This window comes from Bos taurus, chromosome 1 (assembly GCF_002263795.3).
Source record: "Bos taurus isolate L1 Dominette 01449 registration number 42190680 breed Hereford chromosome 1, ARS-UCD2.0, whole genome shotgun sequence".
Taxonomy (NCBI): domain Eukaryota; kingdom Metazoa; phylum Chordata; class Mammalia; order Artiodactyla; family Bovidae; genus Bos; species Bos taurus.
In genome coordinates this window covers 131038803-131066070 of record NC_037328.1, presented here as the reverse complement: position 1 = coordinate 131066070, position 27268 = coordinate 131038803, and the positions used below count along the sequence as shown (strand labels likewise).

The following is a 27268-nucleotide window of genomic DNA, read 5'->3' as shown; positions in this document are numbered from 1 at the left end:
GCTCCTGGAGTCCCAGGAGCAAGGGACTCCAGTCTCTTCATGGGTTGGACCCCACCTGAGGCCCCTCCTGTTCACTTCTTTCTCTGCCCCTCACCTGTCTGCGGAAGCTGGTGGGGGGCCCAGGACAGGGTGGGAGTCACACCACGGACCCTGTGAGAATGCAGAGCCCAGCTCACCTCAGCCCAGGCCCTGGGGAAGCAGGGGTGCCGGGGGGTCCAGATGCTCTGGAGCGAGGAGTAGGGCTGGGCCCCGGGGCCAGGCCCAGGCTATGGCTGCTGCGGCTCTGAAGACTTGTCACAGGGGGCTCTGCCGGCTTGGATGGCTGTGCCACATGCAGGGTCCTGGCCTTTGGCTGGACCTCTTTGGTGACCAGCGGGCTCTGCTGGCTTTTGACTAGAAACACAGATAAGAACGCGTTTCAGGGCATATCCATCTGGACTCTCAAGCCCAAGAGGAGGCAGAAAGAGGCTCCAACACACTGGAAAAGAACAAGTCACTCTGTGCAGTGTACTGCTATTACCACAGCAGATTTAATTATTTCCCCCACCCCAAGTATCCCACGGCCAGCCAAGCCTGGGCACCAGGTTCTATCAAAGACCAGAAGAGCAGCTGGTGTTCCGGGGTCATGTCATCATTCCAGGAGACCCAGGGGAGGCAGCAGGTCTAAGGAAGCCCAGCGTGTCTGCAGCCCACCCCTGACACAATCCGAGAAGCTGGCCCTGCCAAGGCCACCTACCCTGTCTACCCAACTCCAGCGGCTGCTACTGGAGTTCAGGCAGCCTTGCAGGAAGGCCTTGATGCCACCAGAGGGCACTGTAGGACCACCTGGGCTGTCAAGATCCATACACCTCCTCCCAGAAGGGGCCTGTAGCTGGAGTGTTTAAGGCAGGAAATCAGACACAGCCCCTCCCTTTTCCCAATTACCAGGAGGGTCAAGCGTGGGGGCGGGTTGTGGTGGGGGCGGGGAGTGAGGCTGTTCTGCAGGACCCACGATTTTTTTATGCAAAGAGAAGAGCAGAGAAAGTACATCACAGGGAGGCAAAGTAAGTACTGGTTCATGAAACTCCAAAGTATGGACTGAGCCACAGCATAAAATGCATTTCTTACTGTAGTTCAAAGTTAAAAGTGTTTGAAATGCACTACTCTCGGAGGATGCATTCACACAGAAGTGGGCCTTCTAGGAAAGAGTAACCTAAAGGCAACTTGTTAAAGTAAACTTGCTGAGGGAAAATAATAATAGCTACAGTTACAGTGGACAGACCAAGCTAAGCACTTTACATCCAACATCCATTTAGCCCCAGACAGGCTTCCAGAGCTTCAGGAACTTGCTCAAGACCCACGATTCCATGGGAATCCATGGCAGATGCCAACCCAGGTGGTCAGTCACCCCAAATCTCAGGCTTTTGCCACTAACAAGACTACATCCCCCACCTTTGCCTCCAGATAAAAGAGGCATGGTCTGAGCAGAGACAGGAGGTGCGCATTTGTACAGCACTCCTGAGGACTAGAAGGAGAGCACATGGGGGTGCAGAGCCAGAAAGCGGCCTACGAAATGCCAAGAGAACAGAGCTCATCCCATAGGTCAGTAACGGGCCCTGAGAAGGAACAGCCCCCCACCCCGCCCCAGGGAAGGGGAGAGAGACAGTGGGGGGCAGGGATGCTTCCACCCCAGGTTCTGGGACCACAGGCACAAGCGCTGGGGGAGGGGGTGGCACCACAAGAGCAAGAAGCCTTTCTCTTCTCTTGGAAACCAGGACAAGGAGGGGCTTCCATCCACCCCTCCAGCCCTCAGCCCCAGGGCCTGTCCCCTCTCCTCTAAGCTGCCCGGGCCTGTGCTGGGCCCCATCACATCACCTAGTTCTGGCTGGTTTCCAGCTGAGGGGCAGGCCCTGGCCCAGATCAACTTCAGTAAAGGGAAAAGTGAAAGTCTCTCAGTCATGTCTGACTCTTTGTGACCCCTTGGACTGTGGCCCACCAGGCTCCTCGGTCCATGGAATTCTCCAGGCAAGAATACTGGAGTGGGTAGCCTAACCTTTCTCCAGCAGACCTTCCCGACTCAGGAATCAAACCAGGGTAAATACTGCACCTCAGTAAATACTGCACTAAATTAAACAAATTAGGAATGAAGGAGCATTTGAGGCAGAGGGCTTTGTGACAAATTTCCTTCGGTCTGAGATTTCTTTCTGTGTGAAACTGAAAACTATCCTTTCCTTAGTGATTTTAAGGTCAGGTGTTTAAACCAAATAGAACAGAGTTACCCAGACCATTGATATAATTTTTACCATATTCTCATACCAACTGTCCTGTTTTCTATGTAACATTTTTATAGAAAATGATACCACTTTTAAACATAAAATTCCCACTTTATACTTACCCAAGTAATCATTTCCATGAGCTTTCAGGGTTGCTATGTTAGTAATATTTTTCCAATGTACATAAAGAAAAATAAAGATTAAATCTTAAAATTATTGATTCGTGTACCAAATAACAGATAACTAAAGTACGGATAACTAAAATCATCTTGCATACCTCCCAGAGATGTGTGGACCACACTTTGGAAATTTCCTTTGCACAAAGAGCTCAGGTTGGGTCTGCCTGGACATGAGGAGATTACACAAGTGACCCTCCTCTGACCAGCTACTCCCATGACTGCAAGGAGCTAGGGCATCGCCCTGCATGAGGATCTGGGACCCCTCTAGAGATGGGGGCTCCTGGTGCAAAGACACAATTCCCTTGCTCCCTAAGTTCCTTGAGGACAGAGACCAGAGGGTCCTCACTCACATCCTTCAGTCTTCCACAGGAACCACAGGGCCTTTCCTTGTCACAACTCCCAGGGACAAAGCAGCTGGCTCGCCCAGGGAAGGAGTCTGAGCTCTGAGGATATGTCTGCCTGCTGAACTGGCCCAGCCTCTCATGCCCTCCCACTGCTCTAGGGCAGAATATTCCATTTGATTGATCCTTGCTTCCATCTGGAGCCCCTGTGCTGACAACACTCTGTTGGAGCCAAGTTCAGCCTGTGGTCCAAACAAGCAAAACAGTGCAGAACTGAGCTGCTGAGGAGGCCTTGTGTCTGAGCAAGGACAATGGCCCTGGTTCTCCTCTGCTTCCCTGAGGGACCCGGGTGACCACCCCACCCCTAGACCCTGTTTTTCCAACAGAGGTCTTTTGGACTCAGCCACCTGCAAGAGCCCTATGTCTGGACCTTCTGAGCAACAGGCAACACCCCGATGAGGACAGAGATTATATCCCTCCTCCACACAAGCCTGAACCCTCCCAGCTCCCAGTCCCAAGCAGGCCCTCTTGCCAGCTCACCTGGCACCTCGCCCTCTGGCTGGGACACTGGGGCCCGGTCCCTCTGTCTGTCCTTGACTCTGCTGGTGGCTTCCTTAATGAGCTTCTCCCTCAGGCTCAGAAACTCAGAAAACCTCCTGGCCTTCTGCTCCCGCTGGGCTCGCAGGATGGACTCCAGGTGTCTGAGGGTCTGAGCGGGAATTCCCTTGGCATCCTGGAAGACACAGAGGTCCCCTTTGGAGATGGGCTCCCCTCCTCCCTCCCTCGGCCTCTCACACCTGCTGCTGGCCTGGGAGTCGCTGGGATCCATGCTGGTGCCTCTGGGAGAGATGAGCTGAGCATCAGGGCAGGGCGAGCAGGCTGCTGAAAGTGAGGTGGGCTAGGGCTTGGGAGCCCCAGCAAAGCACGAGCAGAGAGATGATGCAGAGGGGCTACGCACAGTTCTATCAACATCAAGCATACAGGCTGAGATGGGACATGCCTCTCCACTATCCTTGTGGGAGACTGCGGCTTGCTCCTTTCTGTACTTGCATCATCATCTGGCCAGAAACATTGTCCTCCGTGGCTGACAATGGTTGAAAACATCAACTGCAAAAAATCGAAGCCAGGCACCCTTCCAACACTTAATGGAAGTTTCTTGGGCTTTTGACATCCACCCTTGAGGAATAATTTAAGATTAGAAGAAATGTTTTAATCAAGTCTGAACATAAGGCCAAAGTTAGATTGACCGGTAGTTGAAAAAAGTCAATGATTAAGGGGCATCTTTGCTAAATTAAACCTAGGTGTTTGGGTTTTTTTCTTATTTTACTCTATACACAAAGTATCCTCAATGATGTGATATTCCAGCTGCCTTAGTAATAAGGTGGGTGTTTTTAATCATGGATTTCATTGATGCCTTTAATGATAATATCCATACTCTGGTTGAACAGGAGCATGAGAAAACAATGGTGTTCAAATATTAATTTGTACCAGATAGGACTTTCAGAGCCTGCTCCACCCACAGCCACCTGCTGAGTGGGCATGGCCAAGGGTGCTACTGATGATAGACACTTCACCGCTCCAAAGGCCAGATTGAGCCAATTAAATTCCTCTTGTCAGAAAATACGGTCCCTTTGTCCAATAGAAGATGGGACATCTTGTTTAATAGATCCACCAAGACTATCTAATTGTAAGTTGTCAAAATAATATCAATATGAAAAGTGAAAGTATTAGTCACTCAGTTGAGTTTTTTGGCAACCCCATGGACTGTAGCCCGCCAGGCAGCTCCTCTGTCCACGGAATTCTCCAGGCAAGAATACTGGAGTGGGTTGCCACTCCCTTCAGGGGATCTTCCCAACCCAGGGATCAAACCCAGGTCTCCTGCATTGCAGGTGGGTTCTTTACCGTCTGAGCCACCAGGGAATCCCTTGTCCACTTAATGTCCACCATCAGACCCGGACCTTCAAACTAAGGCACATCCCCTTATTATTCATTCTTATAGTATCCAATACTTCACTTGCAGAGCATTTCACAATGTTAAGTTATTAAATTCTGGAAAAGCATTGTTTAGTATCTGAGTTCCCTACCATCTATAAACTCCATGAAAAAAATTTTCAGTTCTAATTCATCGCTGTATTCTCAGCATGCGTGTGTGCTGTTACTTCAGTTGTGTCCGACTCTGTGACCCCATAAACTGTAGCCCACCAGGCTCCTCTGTCCATGGAATTCTCCAGGCAAGAATACTGGAGTGGGTTGCCATTTCCTTCTCCAGTTTTCTCAGAACCTAGTACAACAGTTAGCATAAAGGTGCTCAATAAATATTTGTTGAATATGTGAACGACAACAAAGAAAAAGCAATAGAGACACAGAGAAAGCAGCCAGTAAGTGGAGAGCACGGAGAGGTCAGGACACGGGATGACATCTCAGGAAGCCACTGGAGGAAACAGAAGAGATCGCAGTGCCAGCTGCGTGGGTTTACATTCCCGGACACCAAGGGTGCCCCACCGGAACGAACGAGATGAATAAGCCTACACTATAAAGAACAATTGACCCTTTGTTGGTTTAAGAACGCCCTGCGTCCACATGGTAGGTGCGGCCCTGCCACGGTGGTACCGGAACTCACTCTCTTTATCCCCATGCTTTCCAGCTTCTCCTCCAAGGTGTCCTCCAGGACTGGCCTGAACTGCTTCAGCAAGGTGGGGTTTCGCCTCAGGGCTTCTAGCACCTTCTGCTGTCCGCTGTGGGAGTCCTCCAGCTCTGCAGCACAAGACACCACCAAGGTCAGCCGGGGCGCCCAGAACCTCCGCTCCCAAAGCCCCAGTGCACCCAGCCAGGAGTCATGGTCTCCAGCCTATGACCCAGGGCCACCGACCCCACCTGAGGGTCCATCCCCAAGTTGTTCCTCTGGGAATCACGGCAGCAGACCCTCCACCCACCTTTGAGATCCTCATCCCCTGGACCTTCAAGATCTGGATCAGTCCCGTCCCAGGTTGACTCAGAACTTTTGGGGTTCTGACTCTCAACAGCAGCTTGTTCCCCCGGCTCCATTCTTCCTCCCCTCTCTCCCCACCCAAATTTATTGAGTATAATTTACATACAGCACTGTATACATTTAAGATGCACAGCATAATGATTTGATTCACATTCATGATATATGTATACACATATATACTGTGGACAGACAGCTGCCTGCTCCCCTCGAGTCTACTGTCTAAATTAGGTGTTCTCCCTCCAACTATACACAATAGAATTGCATGGGTTTAAAGTACAGATTCTCTGGCCCCACCTTCCAGAGTCTGATTCCACGGATCTGGAGAAGGGCCCTGGAATCTGCATTTTTACTTGCTCAGATGATTCTGATGGAGGTGACCCACAGACCACTCCTTAAGAAATACTGACCCAGTGTGCATGCGTGCTAAGTCGCTTTAGGCATGACCAACTCTTTGCGACCCCATGGACTATAGCCCACCAGGCTCCTCTGTCCATGGGATTGTCCAGACAAGAATATTGGAGTGGGTTGCCATGCCCTCCTCCAGGGGATCTTCCCAACCCAGGCATCAAACCTGCGTCTCCTGCAACTCCTGCATTGCAGGCTGATTCTTTACCGCTTAGCCACCAGGGAAGACCTACTGACCCAGAGGGTAATGAAACAGGCAATTAAAATACAATGTGATTACTGCTATAAAGGGGCCGTCCAGGGTGAGTCAGGGTAGACCTCCCAGAAGTGCTCTTCAGGTCTAATGCCAGGGGCCACTGTGGTTAGAGGTGGACCAGCCTACTGACAAGTAATATGAGTGTGAACAGGCCAGCACTGGGGACACGAAAGAAAACCGTCAAGGAGCTCAATGTCAAGTAGTAATCTTATCCCTTGGTTGCTTATTTGAAACACCTGGGCTCCATCCCAAGCTAAGTACATCAGAATCTTGGAGGGTTAGCCCCAGGCCTTAAGATCTATTTGTGAAACTTCCCAGATCTTCTAACAACAGTCACGCCTGAAGACCAATTGGTCTAGAGCAGCGGTTCTCAAAGTGTAGTGTAAGCCATGGCACGGGAGCCACCTGTCACTTATTAAAAACCCAGATTCTCAGATCCCCACTCCAACCTGTGTGTGAGTTAGTCGCTCAGCCGTGTCTGACTCTTTGCAACCCATGGACAGTAACCCACCAGGCTCTTCTGTCCATGGAATTCCCCAGGGAAGTTGCCATTTCCTACTCCACCACTTCAACCGGACTGAATCAAAATGTTAGGAGGTGGAGCCCAGCAGTCTGTGTTTTAATAGATCCTCCCTCGCCCCCAGGGTCAATTCTCTGCTGAGTCTGCACAGGGCATGAGCCCCAACTGGGCTGTATATTGAAATCAGCATTGGAGCTCTGTGTACTACTGCTGCCCGAAGGTCTGCCCCGCGTGTGGTGATCTAGGCAGCAGGCGGCCGGTTGCTCCTCCAGAGCTGCAAGCAGCCCAGGAGATTCTTAGTGTGCGACCATTGCAGAGAGCTGTGGGACGCACAGAGGTCCTCAAACTTGAGCAAGCACCAGAATGCCCAGGAGGGCATTCAGACAGAAATGGCTAGGCCCTGCCCCAGAAGTTCTGATTCAGTCTGTGCAGTCTGGGACTTGAGAATCTGAAAATCTGCATTTCTAGCCAAGTCCCCAGGGGATGCTGCTTCTGCTGGTCTGACACTAGAAGAGTAGAAAAGCAAGTGAAGAGGAACAGCAGAGTCTGACCAAGGTCTGGGTCCTCCCTGCAACGGGATGGGGTGTGGAGGAGGTGGGGAGGGGTCCCCCTCACTCGGTGACCGCCTCCTAGAACTCTGTGCCCCACTGGAGGATTTGGCTCATCCTCACTGTGGACCTTGTGTTACTCAGGGTTACCTGTATAACTTATTTTTACTACTATATTCCAAGGTTAAATGCACTGGGGTGGGAGAGTGGCAGAGGACTGATTAAATTTTGGTTCATCCATCCAATGGAGTACTTTGAAGTCCTGAAAAAATAATGGAGCAGCTCTATATAAAGGGATAAGAAATGACCCCCCATATGGTTAAGAAACAACCATAGAACAATATGTATACTGTGCTCCCATTTAGGGAAAAGGAAAAGAACGCATACATGGACGTGCCTGTGTTTGCACCAAGTGTCTCTGGAAAGAAACGTGACAAACCATTAACAATGGAATCTCTGGGCGGAGACTGGATGGCCTGGCAGGAGGGAGACCTACTGTGCACCCTTCTGCTTTTTCTGCCAAAAGCATAGATAACTGCCTCAAAAGTACATTAAAAAACAACAAAATACCCCCATGATGAACTCTCTGGTGACACAAATAAAACCCATTCCTCAGTGCACCTGTTGGGTCACTCTGGAACTGTCACATCACAGCAGGGCTGGGCATGCGGGCCTGGTCAGCAGGCTGGCTGTGAGCTCTCTCTGATCTTTCCTGGGAGTTCCTCCTCCCCGACTCACCCAGGAGAGTCTATTTTTTTCACTTCTCCTTTGCATCCCCTGGAAACATTCTGTTGAGAGCTCTGCAAATCGGAGTCAGTCACTGAACAGAGTGAATAAAAGTGGCAGGCTCCCAGGGCTCCGCAGAGGTCGCCGAGGAGGATTCCTGCACATCAGGTTGGCCGGTGTGATCTGCCTGCTGCATGCTCGCCACGCAGAAGAAAACTGCAAAAGTCACCTAAGCCCACACAGTGAGGCCACATCCACTGCTCTGGGTCATACCAGGCGAGAGGCGGTGGGGTGGGCACCAGGGATGGGCGAGGCAGCAGGCGGCTCTGGGCAAGCCACTGGTCCTCTCCGAGCCAGGGAGAACCAGGAGGTTGCACATGTGTGCCTTCATGTCACGTGCCTGACAAGCAGCGGGTGGTTAAATATTTACCGCTTATCCCTAGTTCCCTGCACCCAGATTCAGGCAGCCAGATCCAGTTAAGTAGAGACAAAGTCAACAATGAAGAGGGCAGCCCCCAGGGAAGAAATCGGAGCCTCACCTTCCTCGGAAGAGTCCTCATCTGTGTCCACAGCCTTCGGGCCTTCACAGATCCCTGAGGAGAGCAGCAGTAGTTAGTATCTCCAGGGCCTTGGGCCCCACCCCCACCTCAGAGAAGAGCCAGGACAGCATGTGAGTGCAGGCCAGAAACAGCAAGGACTTGAGTCAGTCCTCTAGCAGACAGGGGCAGGACGAAGCAGTGGTCACAACCATAACCTGGGAGGCAGCAAGATCAGAATCCACATTCCAGCCCTGCCCCTCACTGGCTGCCCATGACAGAAGCCCTTGAACTTCTCTAAGCCTCACGTGCTCTTCTAGAAAGTGAGGACAGTCATACCCGCCCCACACTAAAATGTGGGCACAAAGTGCTGAGACAACGGATCTGAAGTCTATGACACACAGCTCTCATTAATGGCCCACCCCAGCCCTGGGCTTCCCAGGTGGCTCAGTGGTTAAAAAAATTGGCTTGCCAATACAGGAGACGCAAGAGATGCGTGTTCGATCCCTGGGTTGGGAAGGTCTCCTAGGGTAGGAAATGGCCTACCCACTCCAGTATTCTTGCCTGAAGAATTCCAGGAACAGAGGAGCCTGGTGGGGTCGCAAAGAGTCGGACGTGACTGCGCAACTGAGCACACACGCACATGCCCCAGCCCCAGCACTCAGATCACAGCCATAGAACGGCGCCTCTCCGAACTGGTTGCAAGACTGCAAAAGAAACATCTAACCTCAAGGCAGAGGCTGGGAAGATGTGTGGGTTTGCCAGAAAAGTCAGAAGGGAAGCTACAGGCATAGGGCAGCAGAGGTGGGGTGGAGTCGGAAGGTTTCACAAGGGGCTAGCCAGGTCCTCCAAGCAGGCTGGTCCCCCATAGGTTACTGTCGCCCTTTAGACATCAGCACCTCATCTGTCAGACATGCACACTAAGAAGCACGCACATAAGACGAGGAAGGCAGACTCTAGACAGGCATATTCACAGAGATTTGGGGTCAACTTGCTGTAGGATGGAAACAAGGTAAAGTTGGATGGAACTGAATCACAGTTGTGGTGAATTAGAAAGAGCCTGTTCATGAGCCCATCACCTCCCGCCCAGGATTCTCACCCCTCACCCCACCTCATGTCTCCACCGTCCTACAGAGAAGAGCAGGCCAGACAAGAAACCCTGCTACCTGCACAGAATGCCTTCAGCATGAACCTGGGCTGGAGCCCTGTCTGTCCCAGAAACAAGCATCTTCTCACCCTCCCTTGTCCAGCCAGAGAGCCTGATGCCACAGGTCCCTGAGCAGCTGCCACCATCCTCATCCTATACATTGACTGGTATAGCATGACAGAGACAGGAGAGGGGACCAGAGGCAGGAGAGACAGGAGACAGGAGAGTCCAAGACAACAGACTCACCCTCCACCTTCCGGAGAGACAGGGCCTGCATCTGCAAAGACATGGAACAAAGCAGGTTACAGGCAGCAGGGGGCTCTGCTGTGAGCGGTGGGGCTGCCTAGCTCTATAAAGAAGGGACAGCCAGTGTTTCCACACCATCCACTGTGAGCTGGAGCTCAGAATACTCTGCCCTGGCCCCGCAACATACCTCCCGCTGTGCAGATGTGAGGGCATGGCGTCAAGACTGAACAGTGGTAATCAGGTTGGCACCATGCTCCATTTTCCCATGGTGGGGAGGCAAGAAGGCCCCTCTACAGAGAGGGACTGTGGCCTGAAGGACAGGAACCCCCATGCAAGCAGAGGGGCACAAGCACACAAGTAACCTCAGCCAGGACAAGGGAGCTGCCCCTCCTGAGATGTGGGCTCTGAGCTGAGTGCCCCCTGGGGGTAAGGGGGCATGATGTGAACAGCCACTGACTCTCTGCTCAACCCCTCTTTTCCAGGAAGTGCCTCTTCTTCCTTGGTTTACATAGTCACAGACAGGACAGCCCCTTGTAACTTTGTGACCCCCACACCACAGCCATAGCTGACTGTCCAGGTTTGGGCAGAGAATTCTGGATTGGTGACATGTCAACTCATGAGCTCTGGGCAGCTAACTGGTTTGAGTTTTTATTTTCTTTGTTTGTTTCTTTTGCCACGTGGGGCAGACATGGAGTAGAAGCTGACCTTCACAGGGAAAATCAAAACAGTTACAGAAGAAGGAACAGAGACATATCACAGAGCAATGACTTGACCACATTTCATGTCTCTGGATTCAATTTATTCCTAGACTTAGCTGTTCCGCTGCCTTGAGCTTTCTGAGAGACCTTGTTGAACCTTATGACAAATCTCCTCTTCGGCTTAGGCCTGAGTCGCTTTCCACCACTTACTGATGAATGATTCATCCAACGTCCATTTCCATTCCTCCTTTGCTTACCTCTATCCTAGAAAGTATAGAGCTAATTATTTCTTTTCTAACCTCTCTCACAACTATAGTTTCCACAGTTTTGACTAGTAAAATATAAGTAGAAGCCTTGAGAAGAGCCTTTCATCAACTTTCTCCATTGAATATGGTTGTGATGGTTGGGGCTATGGCAGCCATTCTGCAACTATCAGAGTCAAGCCTAAGTCAATATGCTAAAGTGAAAATGAAAGTGTTGGTCACTCAGTCACTGACACTTTGCAACCCCATGGACTATAACCCATGAGGCTCCTCTGTCCATGGGATTCTCCAGGCAAGAATGCTGGAGTGGGTTGCCATTCTCTTCTCCAGGGGATCTTCCTGACCCATAGATAAAACTGGGGTCTGTCGCATAGCAGGCAGATTCTTTACCATCTGAGCCACCAGGGAATATGCTAAAGACGGCAATTAAAAAAATAATAATAATAACAGTCTAGAATTCCAATGGCATAATGTTGCTGCTAAATCAAATGTGACCTCTTTTGGTGTTACAATAAAAATAAACACCAGTTAACCTATTCTATTATATTTAGCCAGTGGGTTCCTAACTGAAACAACTATAAATAAGAATTCTGGTAACAAAAGGAGGAAACCTCCAGGCAGCCACAGCTTTGAAGAGCTAAATGTGTTAGGGGAAGTAGTGAAAAAGAAAAGCAGCAAGGAAGTGGGTTAGATATGTTAACAGCTGGAAGAACAGAAAGGGACAAATAGCGAGAGGATCAGTGGATTAGATAGTGACAGTAGGTGTTCCGCCCAGGAAAGCTCTGGGGAGGGTGGTTCACGGCAAGGACCTGAGGCCACAGCAGGGCCCAGCTGGGGACAGATACACGTCTCCACTGACCTGGGGCTCAGAACGGGGAGCTGCACCCTGACTGGGCAGAGAATGGTCCACATTAGATGAAGAGTCAGAGGGGTGGTTTTAGAAGAAGGGTGCGTAGTAAGTGATGTCTTCTCGTCATACTAGCTTATCTAACAACCTCCTCAGAGGCTGTTAACTTATGAAAAAGGAATTAGTTAAGAAATGTGTCTGAGAACACAGCGAAAGGAGCACAGGCTTCACATTCCACCTACCTGGCTAGGGTTGATTCTCACCCCTGTCATTTATAACATGCACTGTGTAGACTCAAGCGAGGTGCTTAAGTTCTGCAGCCTGCCTCATCATCTGTCAAAGGAAGCTGGGGAAAAGGTAATGTCTACCTTGAAAGGCAGCAGTGAGGTTTACATGGAGGAATAAACAAAGTATTAACCAGGCGCTGGCATTCACATGGTCTCTGCTGGTACTGTGAACCCACCAACACAGCCCCTAAGGACAGCAGTCACGTCATCCTCATCGCTTTCTGCCCCTCAAGTCTGAAGACCCTTCCCTCTCCTCAGAGACCCTAACTAATGAGACTGGAGCCAACAAGTCCAAGAGACTCTAAGGAGATCCTCACAGGGAAGGGGTCTATGGCTCCAGGTCCCGACTGGGAGGAGGGACACGCCTATGAGGAGGGACACGCCTACCATCTCCTCCTGGGAGGCAATGAGCCTGGCTTGTTCCTGGAGCTGGGTGCGGAGGGCATGGATCTGGCGCTGGGCCTGGGCGGCTGCTTTCCTCTGATCCTGAGACAGGGTAGCCTGGAGCCTCTCGTTCTGCTCCTGCAGCTGGTGGCACAGGGTGGCTGGTCAGTCACATGTCTGCAGGGACCTCTGAGAGCTCAGTGCCTGCAGGACCTGCACCTGCAGGCAAACGCTGGCCGGAGCTTCACCTGAAGTAGGTGGAGGGTTTCCAGACCTGGGCGAGTAGCTTTCTAACAAGACTGACTTCCTTCCTATTTGAGGACATATTAAGTGGTACCTGAGAAGTGAGAATTGAGTGCAGGCCCCTAAGCTCAGGGCAAAGGCTCTCTGTCAGCTGTGTCACCCACGGAAGGACAGTCAGGTAAGCTGAGGTCATTCAAAAATCATCAAATGGGTGCTTTTAGGTGAAGACAAAAAATGAAGGAAATGTGGTTACAAGCAACCTCTGATGTAAGAGCAGAGAGAAAATGACACCACTTATTTCTGCATAAAGAACCTCTAGAAGAATACAAGAAAGCAATAAAAGTGGTCACCTGTGGGGTGGGTGTCGGGGATAGGTAGATGGAAATGGAGCAGAAGTGAGACTACTCCATGTACCTTAATATAGTTCTTCTGCTCTTTGGAATAAACTTGAATGCATTTCCCATTTTTTAATTTTTCAAATAAGATAAACCTATCAGGGACTTCCTTGGTGGTCCAGTGGTTGAGACGCTAAGATCCCACAAGCCACATGGAACAACCAAAAAATAAATACATAAAGATTTTTTTAAAAAGATAAACTTATCAGAGGGGAACCACTTGAATGGGGGGCCATCCATCATGCACCAGACTCAGATCTAAGCACCTTTACCTTCTGAGCTTTCTGAAGCAGAACCTAGGGCTCTTCTTAACTGGCTTCTTCCACTTGCCTTCTCCTCAGGGACATTTTTATATAAGCTGAGGACTACTGCTCTCTCCCCACTGGTCTCAGTGTCTGAACCCTTCCATTTGAGCTGCCCCTGAACTATCGCTGAGGTCCACAACCACCCGGATCTCTCCTGGGTGGGGTTTCAAAGGAGGGCCCAAACACTGAATGACCAGGCAATTCTCTGAGTTTTATAGCACAGCCCTACTTAGAGAGCCTTAAGCAGTCACTGAAGAGGAATCCATGGAGAAAGGATGTGCTGGATTCAGAAGAGAAGGCCTTGAGGCTCCTGCTCCCAGCCAGGGAAGCAGCCCTCTGGGCAGCTGACCCCTCTGTGTATTGATGGGGGTCAGCAACGGGGAACCGTATCAGCAACAAAATATCTGCCAAGCAGTTCAAGGCAGGGGGCAAAGGATGGGGAGCTGAAGGATGAAAGGAAGTCACCGGAAACCAGGCTCCCCAAGACAGTCCGGTGAGACCTACCTCTCTCTTCTGAGCTGCATGCTCTTCCTGCAGTGCCTTCATTTTCCTCCTCCATTCTGTTTTCTGAAAAAGATTAAATGCTTATCAAATGGGCCCCTCCAGATATTAAAATACAGTACAAAGCTAAAAGAATTAAAATGTACTGGCTCACAGAGTAGGCAGACAGAGCAGTGAAAAGACTAGAAAGCCCAAAGACACAGGGCGGGGGTGGGGCGGGGGGAATGGAATCTCCTCTGGGGGGAAGATGCATTACTGACAAATGGTGTTCAAACAAGTAGTTAACTACTTGAACTTGGATTGCAAAAAAATATGAACTTGTATCCTTATTTCACATCTTAAATGAAAACAAATTCTAGGTGGTCAAAGATTTCATCTTAAAAAATGTAAGAGATGTCAGCAAGATGATGGACTAGTAGGCTCCAGTTCTCAAAATACCCACAGATGAGAATACCTTTATGAGAGCTTGGGAATCCAGCTAGAGGTCCTAGCACCTTGATGAAGCAAAAAAATCCAAGAGTGGATACACTGAAGAGGGGAAGAATAGTTTCACCTTACCTGTGTTACCCCTCACCCAAACCAGCACAGCTTGGTGCTAAGAGAGACCCCCTCAGCCCACAGTCTCTCCCACAAGGAAAGTGAGTGCAAGTGAGCACCTAACTGCCCAGGGCTTGAAGGATGCTGCCCAGGAGGCCCACTTCTGTCTCACTCCACCAGAACTGAGGGAATCAACATAGCTGAACTGGTTTTCAGCGCTGGCACACAGATCTCAACGCCAGCTTCAGATCCTACTGGCTAGCTTGTGGACACCAGAAGGTGCGGAGGAAGAGAAGGAAAAGTGTAGACTATTTGTATGTAATCAAAGTTAAGTTGTTTCCAGCTTAAAATAGAGTGCTGTAATTGTAAGATGTTTTATGACTGGAAAAGGTCAGTTTTCATTTAAATCCCAAAGAAAGGCAACGCCAAAGAATGTTCAAATTACCATACAATTGCACTCATTTCTATGCCAGCAATATTATGCTTAAAATCCTTCAAGCTAGGCTTCAGCAGTACACGAACTGAGAAATTCCAGATGTATAAGCTGGATTTAGAAAAGGCAGAGGAATCAGAGATCAAATTGCCAGTATATGCTGGATCATAGAAAAAGCAAGGGAATTCCAAAATAAAAATCTACTTCTGCTTGATTGACTATGCTAAAAGCCTTTGAGTGTGTGGATCACAAGAAACTGTGGAATATTCTTAATGAGATGGGAATACCACAACACTTTACCTGCTTCCTGAGAAACCTGTATGCAGGTCAAGAAGCAACAGTTAGAACCAGACATGGAACAACAGACTGGTTCAAAATTGGGAAAGGAGTACATCAAGGCTGTATATTGTCACACTGCTTATTTAACTTATATGCAGAGTACATCATGAGAAATGACAGGTTGGATGACTTACATGCTGGAATCAAAATTGCTGGGACAGGTATCAATAACTTCAGATATGCAGATGATCCCACTTTAATGGCAGAAAACAAAAGATGAACTACAAAAAAGATCTTCACGACCAAGATAATCACAATGGTGTGATCACTCACCTAGAGCCAGACATCCTGGAATGTGAAGTCAAGTGGGCCTTAGAAAGCAATACTACAAACAAAGCTAGTGGAGGTGATGGAATTCCAGTTGAGCTATTCCAAATCCTAAAAGATGATGCTGTGGAAGTGCTGCACCCAATATGCCAGCAAATTTGGAAAACTCAGCAGTGGCCACAGGACTGGAAAAGGTCAGTTTTCATTCCAATCCCAAAGAAAGGCAGTGCCAAAGAATGCTCAAACTCCCGCACAATTGCACTCATCTCACATGAGTGGAGAAAATTCTTCAAGAGATGGGAATACCAGACCACCTGACCTGCCTCTTGAGACACCTGTATACAGGTCAGGAAGCAACAGTTAGAACTGGACATGGAACAACAGACTGGTTCCAAATAGGGAAAGGAGTATGTCAAGGCTGTATATTGTCACCCTGCTTATTTAACTTATATGCAGAGTACATCATGAGAAATGCTGGGCTGGTAGAAGCACAAGCTGAAATCAAGATTTCCGGGAGAAATATCAATAACCTCAGATATGCAGATGACACCACCCTTATGGCAGAAAGTAAAGAAGAACTAAAGAGCCTCTTGATGAAGGTGAAAGAGGAGAGTGAAAAAGTTGGCTTCAAGCTCAACATTCAGAAAACTAAGATCATGGCATCCAGTCCCATCACTTCATGGCAAATAGATGGGGAAACAGTGTCAGACTTTATTTTTCTGGGCTCCAAAATCACTGCAGATGGTGATTGCAGCCATGAAATTAAAAGACACTTACTCCTTGGAAGGAAAGTTATGACCAACCTAGACAGCATATTCAAAAGCAGAGACATTACTTTGCCAACAAAGGTCCATCTAGTCAAGGCTATGGTTTTTTCAGTGGTCATGTATGGATGTGAGAGTTGGACTACAAAGAAAGCTGAGCGCCAAAGAATTGATGCTTTTGAACTGTGGTGTTGGAGAAGACTCTTGAGAGAGTCCCTTGGACTGCAAGGAGATCCAACCAGTCCATCCTAAAGGAAATCAGTCCTAGGTGTTCATTGGAAGGACTGATGTTGAAGCTGAAACTCCAATACTGGCCACCTGATGTGAAGAGCTGACTCATTTGAAAAGACCCTGATGCTGGGAGGGATTGGGGGCAGGAGGAGAAGTGGACGACAGAGGATGAGATGGCTGGATGGCATCACCGACTCGATGGACATGAGTTTGAGTAGACTCCAGGAGTTGGTGATGGACAGGGAGGCCTGGTGTGCTGTGGTTCATGGGGTCGCAGAGAGTCGGACACGACTGAGTGACTGAACATTAGATCCATGCCAAATATCTTCAAAGCCAGGAGACTGTCACACTTTCAAAGAATAGTTTTCAACTGGGTTGGACTCAAAGTGAGGGCAATGGTGTCCAGTAAGATACATGGCTGAATGTATTTTCGAAAAACTCCCTGGCAAATCTGACACTGCACATTTGAATGTCACCAGCCACACCTGAGAACCCTAAGAACTCTACTCTATGCTTTCATTAATTGGCACAAGGTCTGAAATATAGAACTGTGATGTCTTTAATCTCCCTAAATCACTTGGCCAACAAAGGTTCAAACAGTCAAAGCTATGGTTTTTCCAATAGTCAATGTATAGATGTGAGAGTTGCACCATAAAGAAGGCTCAGCACTAAAGAATTGATGCTTCTGAACTGTGGTGTTGGAGAAGACTCTTGAGAGTCCTTTGGATTGCAAGGAGATCCAACCAGTCCATCCTAAAGGAAATCAGTCCTGGGTGTTCACTGGAAGGACTGATGGTGAAGCTGAAACTCCAATACTTTGGCCACCTGATGCGAAGAGTTGACTCACTGGAAAAGACCTTGAGGCTAGGAAAGACTGAGGGCAGGAGAAGGAGACAACAAAGGATGAGATGGTTGGATGGCATCACCAACTCAATGGACATGAGTTTGAGCAAACTCTGGGAGATGAAGGACAGGGAAGCCTGGCATGCTGCAGTTCATGGGGTCACAAAGAGTCAGACACGACCAAGGGACTGAACAACAGCAACCACCCTAAAACCAGAGTGAAAACAAGAAACTCTGTTGGGAGACAGCACATTTCTTGCCTGGTTCAGGAAGAAAGGCATGGGACCTTGGCTCACCTGAATTTCCATCTTCTCCTTCAGAGCCCAGAGCTCCTGAGCCTGCCTGAGTCGCTCCTCGGGCTCCTCATCCCGCAGGGACCCCAGGTTGGACTTCATCACACTGTGGGACTGCAGTGCCTGCAGCTTCTGAAAACGCCAAAGTGTAGTTTCATTCGGATGAAGATCTAATCGTGACATTGTCTTTTATATCCTGAGCGGTGTCAGAAGGGCATACTTACCCCAACCACAAAGCCCCAACTTGAACTTACTGGGTATCTGCATGCCTGCAAATGTTCCCACAAGTCCACACTCCCCTTCACTACGGTTCTCCTGAAAGCTCAGTTCTTGCACAGGAGAAGAAAATCCCATGGAAGAACACAATTCAAGAGTGTCATTTCCATTGCACTGAAATTCTGCTGTACTTCAAGCCCAAAACTTGTCTGACAACTTTCCCATTTCTTCTTCAGTCTCAAATAGGCTAAAGAGAATCAGACTCTCAGAGCCTTGAGGAGGGTCTCTGGCATTCCAGACCACTCCCTGAGGACTCCTGCTCCTCTTTCAACAAAGAAAAAAATCTTGGCTGTCACCAAGAAGTCCTGGCTTCTTCACAGCTTGGAGTCATGTCACCAATGCCTAGTGAGTGCTTCCTGAGCTAACAGTTCCTGAGCTAATGTGAAGGAAAAGGTAAGGAAAAGTGGATCAAAGAGAAGATACCTTTCCACCTCCTCCCCATAGTTATGTTTTTAAATAGATCACTACTGTAGTGACAAAAGCAATTACCTACATCTCTATTACCATATAAAACTCACAGACCCTGTTACAGCTTTAGAGAACTGGTAAGCCCCTGAGTTTAACTTCACATTCTTATTATCTTTAACTCTTCTGCTCAAGCAATATTGGGTCCAAATGTTAACCATTTCTCATACAAAATACAGTAGTGCGTTCTCAGTCATGTCTGACTTTTTTGAGACCCTGTGGACTGTAGCCCACCAGGCTCCTCTGTTCATGGGATTTCCCAGGCAAGAATACTGGAGTGGTTTGCCATTTCCTTCTCCAGGGGATCTTCTTCAACCAGGGATCAAACCTATGTCTCCTGTGTCTCTTGCATCACCAGGTAGATTCTTTACCACTGGCACGACCTGAGAAAATCATTTCTAAACCCCTTGAATATTTTTGTAGCATTAAATGCTTTATCAGATGTATGCACAACTTTCAGCCTCCAATGCGTCACTTCTGTCTTCACACAGCTGCTTACGACACACTAGAGACCGGCTTTCTTGATGTTACAAACCATCGTGGTGCTTTCCTTTCAACTGGGGCCTCCTTTGACAACTGGACTTAACCTACGTCTAATCTAAAGTTCTCTCTTTAATGAGATGATTTAGCCAAAGTAAGCTCTCTGACTTCTGTAACAGGGAAAAAGTTATGAGAACAAATATTTTCAAAATGCACTTAGCTCTCACTGGCACTCCAAACATCTCTTGTGCTTTGAAAGTAGACTTACAGTGTTTTACACAATCATTCTAAATGCAATCTTACCTGTTTCCCCCACTCCCAGAATTTTTAAAAAGTAAACTAACAAAATAATTATCCAAGTACACTGAGAATTTTGTATCCAGTTTGGTTCCTATACTTTAATAAAATTAAAATAATAAAATTTCAGGTGAGAGGAGATGAGGGGAGACACACAAACACAAAAATTCAACAGAAGTCATCCTACGGGGGAAGACAAAAAAATGGATGTTCCAGTTTAAGACAATGCAATCCCGGTTAAAAGGAAACCATGGATGGTAATAAGAATTATGTCCTTATTCACCACAACTCAAAATTTCCTAACAGATGTAACCTTTTAAATTTTGAGTACGTGGTTTATGAACAACAACTCCAAATTTAAATCAGTACCTATTTACAGAACGTGTCTAGTCAGTGAGCAATGTCAGGGGAAGCGTGGGAGTCAGAGGTTCAGATGAGCTCAGAGATGATGAGTGTGGAGCTGGGGTCAGAACCATGACCACATGGTGGAGCAGCATCCTGTCTTCCATAAACCATCCCTGTCCACGCTAGGGGACCATTTAGGATGGGAGGGCTCAAGTCCCTACACACACACATACATGCATGCACACACACACACACCCTTATCTCTCGTTTCAACCCCACCACCCTCCATCCTTGGTTTTCCATCTCAGATTGAGATGATGGATCACTCAAGGCTCCCTCCATATCCTACAACAATCCCCTTATGGAAAAACTGCCTAGGTGTTTCTTTAGGCAAAATGTAGAATGATCGTGAGAAACACTATTAGACAATTCATTTTCAAAAATAAGAAAATATATTCCTTGCTGTTCGGAGAACCAATAACAGCTGAATACATTCTGAAAATACTTCTCTTCAAACCTTTTCCCTGATACAGCTCCCCCAGTGACTCAGCAGTAAAGAATCTGCCTGCAATGCAGGAGACTCAGGAGAAGCGCTTGATCTCTGGGTCAGGAAGATCCCTTAGAGAAGGAAATGGCAACCCACTCCAGTATTCTTGCTTGGGAAATTCCGTGACAGAGGAGCCTGGCAGGCTACAGTCCATGGGATCCCAGAGTCAGACGTGACTGAGTGACTAAAACACAACAACATTCTGAAAATATTTTTCAAAATGTTTCCCTTACACAGGTTTATATGGGAAGATACAGTCCAGGGATAATTTTAATAAGTTTTTTTGTAAATAAATTTGATAATATTTATCAAAGGAGCAGAGCTTTGAAGTTTAAGGAGCTGGGTTCAAATCCCAGTCTACCTCTTAAAACAGCTGTTTGGGCAAGTTATGTGGCCTCAACGTGTTTGCTTGAAAAGGGGGAATGATAATAGCTTTTCCTTTTTTTTTTTTTTAAAGGCATTTTATTTTTTACCTTTTGTACTCACTGTGGAGAAGGAAATGGCAGCCCACTCCAGTGTTCTTGCCTGGAGAATCCCAGGGACGGGGCATCCTGGTGGGCTGCCGTCTATGGGGTCACACAGAGTCGGACACGACTGAAGTGACTCAGCAGCAGCAGCACTCACTGTGCGGCATGTGAGATACCCAATCGGGGATCAAACATGCACCCTGTACAGTAGAAGCCTTACCCACTGGACCACCAGGGAATTCTTTTAAAAAATAAATTAGGGAGGATTTCCCTGGTGGTACAGTGGATAAGAATCCACTGCCAATGCAGGGGACACGAGTTCAGTCCCTGGTCCAGGAAGATTCCACATGTCGAGGAGCAACTAAGCCCCTGCATCACAACTACTGAACCTGTGTGCCCACGCTACTGAAGCTTGCATGCCCTAGAGCACGTGTTCCACAACAAGAGAAACCTCCATGATGAGAAGCCTGCACATGGCAACGAAGAGTAGCCCCTGCTCGCCGCAACTAGAGAAAGCCCACATGCAGCAACGAAGACTCAGCACAGCCAAAAATAAATAAATTTTTTAAAAGCAAACTTAGGGACTTCCCTGGTAGTTCAGTGGTTAAGAATCCACCTTGCAATGCAGGGGACACAGATTCAGTCCCTGGTTGGGGGAACTAAGATCCCATCAGAGCAACTAAGCCTGATGCTGCAACTAGAGAATCTGCACCACAATAAAAGATCTCTGGGTGCTGCAACTAAGATCTGATACAGCCAAATAAATAAATCTTTTTTAAAAAAAGAAATTAACAAACTAACGACATGCCTACCTTTAGAATATTAGAGTTGTTTGGTTGTTATGAGAATTAAAAGCTAGTGTACATAAAGAACTTTGTACAGGGGTAGAAATGTTTCAGTAAATCTTAGTTACTGTGTGACTCCACAGGTCCCAACAGAGTGCCTGCTTGTAACCAGCGCTCAGCAAATACTTGTTAGAAGAAAAATGTTTCCATTTACATTTTGCCTCATTTCTTGTCCAGTGAAGCCCTTTGCAAAAATAAGCATAACATCTCTGGAGCTCTTACTATAATATATGCCAGATAATGTTAGGTATTGTTGATGTGCTAATTTAACCCTTTCAGAAACCTATCTTACAGAAAGGAAACTGAGGCAAAGAAGATTAAGTAACATGCCCAAGATCACACAGCCAGTGTGTGATGAAGCATGGGTTCAATACCAGCCACTGCCGTCTTTGTCTGGACTCAGAACTAGTACAAAGAAATAAATGTTGTGAACAAATAAGCAGGTTTTCAGCTAAAGAACTCTGAGAAGTCTTTTACGTTGGGTACCTCCTCTAAGGTAGAGTTCTGGTTGGCAACACTTTTAAATTCATCCCAAAATAATTTTTTGAGCTTGTCTATTTCCCCATATAGCTTGGCCCGCTCTTTTTCTTTCCATTCATCAAATTCTTTCTTAGTTTCTGCTTCCCTCTGGCGAATGATCTCTGCTTCCTACAAAGAAAAGCAAGAACAAGAGAATCATTATTAATTCCACACTATGACAAATATTTACTAAGAAACTGCCAGGGCCCCTTTTCCATGTAAGTCACTCTGGAGACCCAAAGAACATTTATCCCCCAGTCCCCAGTGTTTGGACTGGGAGTGGAATTAGTCTTATCTGAACTGTAAAGGATGGGGATCACGTCTCTTCTCTCTTTATATTCTTCATGATGCCTGGCAAGGAGTGATGAATGAATAAGTGATGGAAGGCATGACGCAAGTGTATGTATTTTCATTCTACAAATATTTACTGAATGCCTCCTCTGAGCTGCCTTCTGGAGTTTACCCAGTCTTTCTCCTCCTGTTAACAAAAGCTAACAGTATGTTTTAAGAAGTTAAAATTCAGGCTCAAATGCCCTCAGAGGGTGCAAACACAGGAAGCTGCAGCTCTCTTTTGGCCACACAGTTCTGGCCAAATAATTGAATTTTCCTTCCCAGACTACCTAAAATCACTTGGCACATCCAGGAAGACACCATCCTAGCCCTGAATCTCAGCTCTGGGAAACAGCCAGAATTGTCGACTCTGGGATCTGAGCACATTACGGGTCTCCTGGCCAGTCTGTGACTGAATCCCCTGTCATTCCTCCTCCACGCCCACCTGGAGCTGCCGCTGCCTCTCCGCCTCCCTCTGGGCTTCCAGCTCCCCTTGGGTCCACTTCAGTTTGGCCCGCAGCTCTTCTAACACCTCCTCCACTGGCTGCTCCTGCTTCCTCTGCTTTCCTGTGGGATCCACGCAAAGCGAGGGTGACCAGCACAAGTCAGAGTCAGTGGTGTGTACAGTTCCTTGTGTGCAGTCACACCTCAGTCTGAGACCAGCTTTGCCACTTACACTGTGTACACTGACTCTGGGCAAATGACGTAACCTCCTTGACCCTCTGTTTCTCCAAAGTAGAAAATGGAAGCAATAACAGCACCTAACCCAGAGGGTCAGGAGGAGAAGGGGATGACAGAGGATAAGATGGTTGGATGGCATCACCAACTCAATGGAAATGAGTTTGAGCAAGCTCTGGGAGTTGGTGATGGACAGGGAAGCCTGACGTGCTACAGTCCATGGGGTTGCAAAGAGTCGGACATGACTGAGTAACTGAACTGAACTGAATTGAAACCAGAGGGTCACTGTGAGGATGAAATGTGATAATGCCAAGTGCCTAGCATAGCACCTGGCAGGACAGCTCAATACATGTGAACTATAGTTGTCATTTAAAATAACTATTTTTTAAATATGTATTTATTTTTGTTTATTTATTTGGCTGTACCAGATCTTTGGTTGCAGTATGTGGGATCTAGTTCCCTGACCAGGAATCGAATCTGGGCCCTTTGTATTGGGAGCTTGGAGTCTTAACCACTGGACCACCAGGGAAGTCCCTAAAATAACTATTTTGACAGTACTTACAAATGGGAAATATGAATGCAAAACTGGTAGAGTAACAGAATCGGGATACCAAATAGTATGTACACACTGATTATTAATACAAAGAGGGGAATTTAAAGTAATGATAAGAACTGTAGTTTTAAAGTTCATTCTTTTCAATAATGTAGTACAGTTCAAATGTGTAGTTTTAAATTTCAAATTAAAAAAAAAGGCACTGTGCACTATGAAGAAAACTTGAATTATAGAAGAATATTCTAACTAAACCACATACTGATAAACTAAGAGTTAAAGGTTAATGAAAAAGACACCAATTGTACTTGGACATCTGTTACTTTTCAAAGTACATTTAGGGATTATTAGATGGTACTTTTATTAAAACTTCAAGCTTTTTTTTTTTTAAAGATATATGGCTTCTCTCAAATGGGGCTTTTTAGAAACAAGCAACTTCTAGATGCAGTGAAAATTAATTTGGATTAATAAAGTGATTTGAGGGACTTCCCTGGAAATCCAGTGGTTAAGATTCAGGGCTTCCACTGCCAGGGGCACAGGTTTGAACCCTGGTTAGGGAACTAAGATTAGGCATGCCATGTGGCACCGCCAAAAACATAAAATAATAAAATAAAAATAAAGTGATTTGAGGTGAGTCTGGAATGGGAGAACTGCAGTATCTGAGAAGTCAGCTGCCTGATAATAAATTACTGAACATTAATGTAGCCAAAGTTGTCTTAATTGTTGTTGTTTTAGTTAAGTCACGTCCAACTCTTTTGTGACCCCACGGACTGTAGCCTACCAGGCTCCTCTGTCCATGGGATTTCCTTAAGAACATATTTTTCCTCTCCGTATTTTCCCACCACTGTACATTAAGGAAGTAATAAGGAACATGCACAAGGATTTATGCACAAGAATGTTGCCACCATGTGATTTATAATTGGGGAATGTTTTAGTTATCCAAATAAATTAAGAAATAATTCAGTTTTGAAATAAATTATGATCAGCACATGATGAAATACTATTCAGCCATAAAAAACCATGTTTACAAAGATGATTTAATGATTTTGGAAAATATGATATATTCTTAATTGAAAATAAGCAGTATCAAAACTGCATCCTATATGATAATATTCATACACAAAAAATAATGACCACAGACACACCAACATATTAGCTGCAGATGATATCATCCATGGTTTTTATTTTCTCTTTTCTACCTTTCTGCATTTAAATTTTCTATGTGAAAGGCATGTATTTTCCAATTTTTTACTGTAGTAAATATACCTAACATAAAATTTACCATCTTAGCCATTTTTAAATGTACAGTTCGGTAGGATTAAATACATTCATAATGTTGTTCAACCATCACCACCACCCATCTTCAGGACATTCTTCATCTTGTAAAACAGAATCTCTGTCCTTACTAAACACGAATTTCCCATCCCCTCTTCCTCCAGCCCCTAGCAACCTCCATTCTACTTTCTGTTTCTATGCATTTGGCTATTCTATGTACCTCATATAAGTGAAATCATATGGTATTTGTCCTCTTTTAACTGACAGTTCACTTAGCAAAATAACCTATTGTAGCAAATTGCAGAAGGACCTTTCTTTTTAAGGCTGAAAAATATTTCTTTGTATCTCTCTCCCCCTCTCTCTCTCTCTCTATATATATACACACACATACATATACCACATTTTGCTTATTCATTCATCTGTCAGTGGACATTTGGGTTGCTTCTACACCTTTAGTTACTGTGAATAATGCTCCTATGAAGATGAGTGTACAACTATCTCTTCAAAAACATATATCTTTTCCAGAAAAAAGTATTTAATAAATAGAAAATCTGTTTTTCTTTAGTTGCCTCCAATGTAGAACTAAGAAGAATCAGATATACAATAAATGCATAGTAATTAGGTGACTAGTGCTATTTTAAAACTCTGTTCTTTCAAAAGGAAATTAAAATAAAGGGAAAAATGTTTTATTCAATGAAATTTTATATTTAATTTATATTACATTTTATCATAATATATTTGCATTAACAGATATTTTTTACTGAACCTCAAAAAAATCTCTTAAAGGGGAAAACATATAGCCTTGCTACTTGTTTTAGAATTTGAAACAGTAAAATGACAGTGATTAAATCATAATGAATTCATGTACATTAAAAAGTCAAAGAACTGGTCTGACTGCTCCTTAGGCCCAGTTAGGCTTACTCACAGTCAGCACCAGATTCACAGAAGGCTGGGAGGTAAGGGCCCGTCCAAGTCACTGTGTCTAACTGCCCCAGTCACAGGCAAGGACACTGAGATTCGGAGAGAAAAACCACCCTAACCATGGTCACATAAGAGTAGGGGACAAAGTGAAGGCTGGAACCTACCTGTCTGACTCCCAGACCTTTTTCTCTAAACATGGGGTCAGAAATGTTCCTACCCGCTGTGGGATCCCTCCACGTGGATGGTGGGATCACCAGCTCCTCGACTGGATGATGAGGTTCTGACCTTTGTACACGCCCTCCACCAGCTGAGCTGGGCTGGGAGTCAGACAGGCAGCGTCCAGGCTTTGTTCTGTCCCTTATACCATGTGACCATGGTCAGTGTTTCCTCTCTGAGTCTCAGTGTTCTTGACTGTGAATGGGACAGACTGAGTGACTCTAAAGGGCCCTTACCTCCCAGCCTTCTAGAGAAGCCCAGGCCCTTCCACTCACCGCCTTCCACCATGCCTGTGTGCCTGCGCTGGATGTGACCCCGGAGAAAGGTGGCGTTCATGAAGGTCTTGTCACACAGGTGGCACTACACAGAGGGAAGCAGTGGGAAGTGCAGGATCAGCTCACCTGAGTCATCCTGGGATGATTCTCCCTCTATCAACACTCCCATTCCTTCGGAACCCTGGGCTGCTTCACAAATGAAGAGTTTGATTTACAAAGTAATGTAGTGATGCAAATCATATATATATACATATACATATATATGTATACATATATACATATATAAAACATATATATATACATATCATATATGTATACATATATACATATATAAAACATATATATATATACATATATATGTTGCTGTTGTTTAGTTGCTAACTCATGTCCAACTCTTTTGCAACCCTATGAGCTGTTGCCCCCCAGGTACCTCTGTCCATGGGATTTTCCAGACAAGAATACTGTAGTGGGCTGCCACTTCCTTCTCCAGGAAATCTTCCCAACCCAGGGGTCAAACCTGCATCTCCTGCATTGCTGGCGGATACTTTACCACTTAGCCATTAAATACACATATATATTTTTTATACAGCCCCTTCAAAATATTTATTTTCTGAGCTTTAAAACACTACCAGTGCTGTAGGGAGCTATGAACAAAAACTAGGCATTTGATGATACTAAGGAATTTTTGTTGGTTTTTCAGGGCATGATGATGGTATTATGCTTATGTTTAAAAGCGGGAGTCCTTGCCTTTCAGAGATACAAAGTGAAATATTTACAGATAAAGTCATATGACTGATACACTTCAAAATAATCCAGGGGTGGGGGGAAGCATGTAGGGGAATGAATGCAACAACATTGGCCATGAGTTGAAAACTATTGGGCTAGGTAGTATGCAGATGAAGGTTCGTTATATTATTCTCTCTACTTTTGTATACATTTAATATTTTCCATAATTTTCCCCTCCTCCCCCACTTCCCTACTTCCCCTTTCCCACCGCAAGCAGCACA

General features: G+C 46.4%; 1 protein-coding gene across 5 annotated transcripts in view; it reads right to left on the bottom strand.

Moving 5' to 3' along the window:
- Positions 1–27268, bottom strand: part of DZIP1L (DAZ interacting zinc finger protein 1 like) — a 54718-nt gene that overhangs the window by 4121 nt on the left and 23329 nt on the right. For 3 of the 5 annotated variants that reach the window (XM_024996266.2, XM_024996268.2, XM_024996264.2), the window contains 11 exons: positions 26262–26346; positions 22792–22913; positions 21984–22145; positions 17779–17907; positions 14072–14134; positions 12628–12768; positions 10146–10176; positions 8756–8809; positions 5393–5526; positions 3313–3505; positions 177–393 (listed from right to left, as the gene is read on the bottom strand). In XM_024996266.2, coding sequence (XP_024852034.1) covers positions 177–393; positions 3313–3505; positions 5393–5526; positions 8756–8809; positions 10146–10176; positions 12628–12768; positions 14072–14134; positions 17779–17907; positions 21984–22145; positions 22792–22913; positions 26262–26346 — 1331 coding nt within the window. The remainder of the gene's footprint in view (positions 1–176; positions 394–3312; positions 3506–5392; positions 5527–8755; positions 8810–10145; positions 10177–12627; positions 12769–14071; positions 14135–17778; positions 17908–21983; positions 22146–22791; positions 22914–26261; positions 26347–27268) is intronic. The other 2 variants (XM_024996274.2, XM_024996282.2) reach the window with 2 other exon arrangements.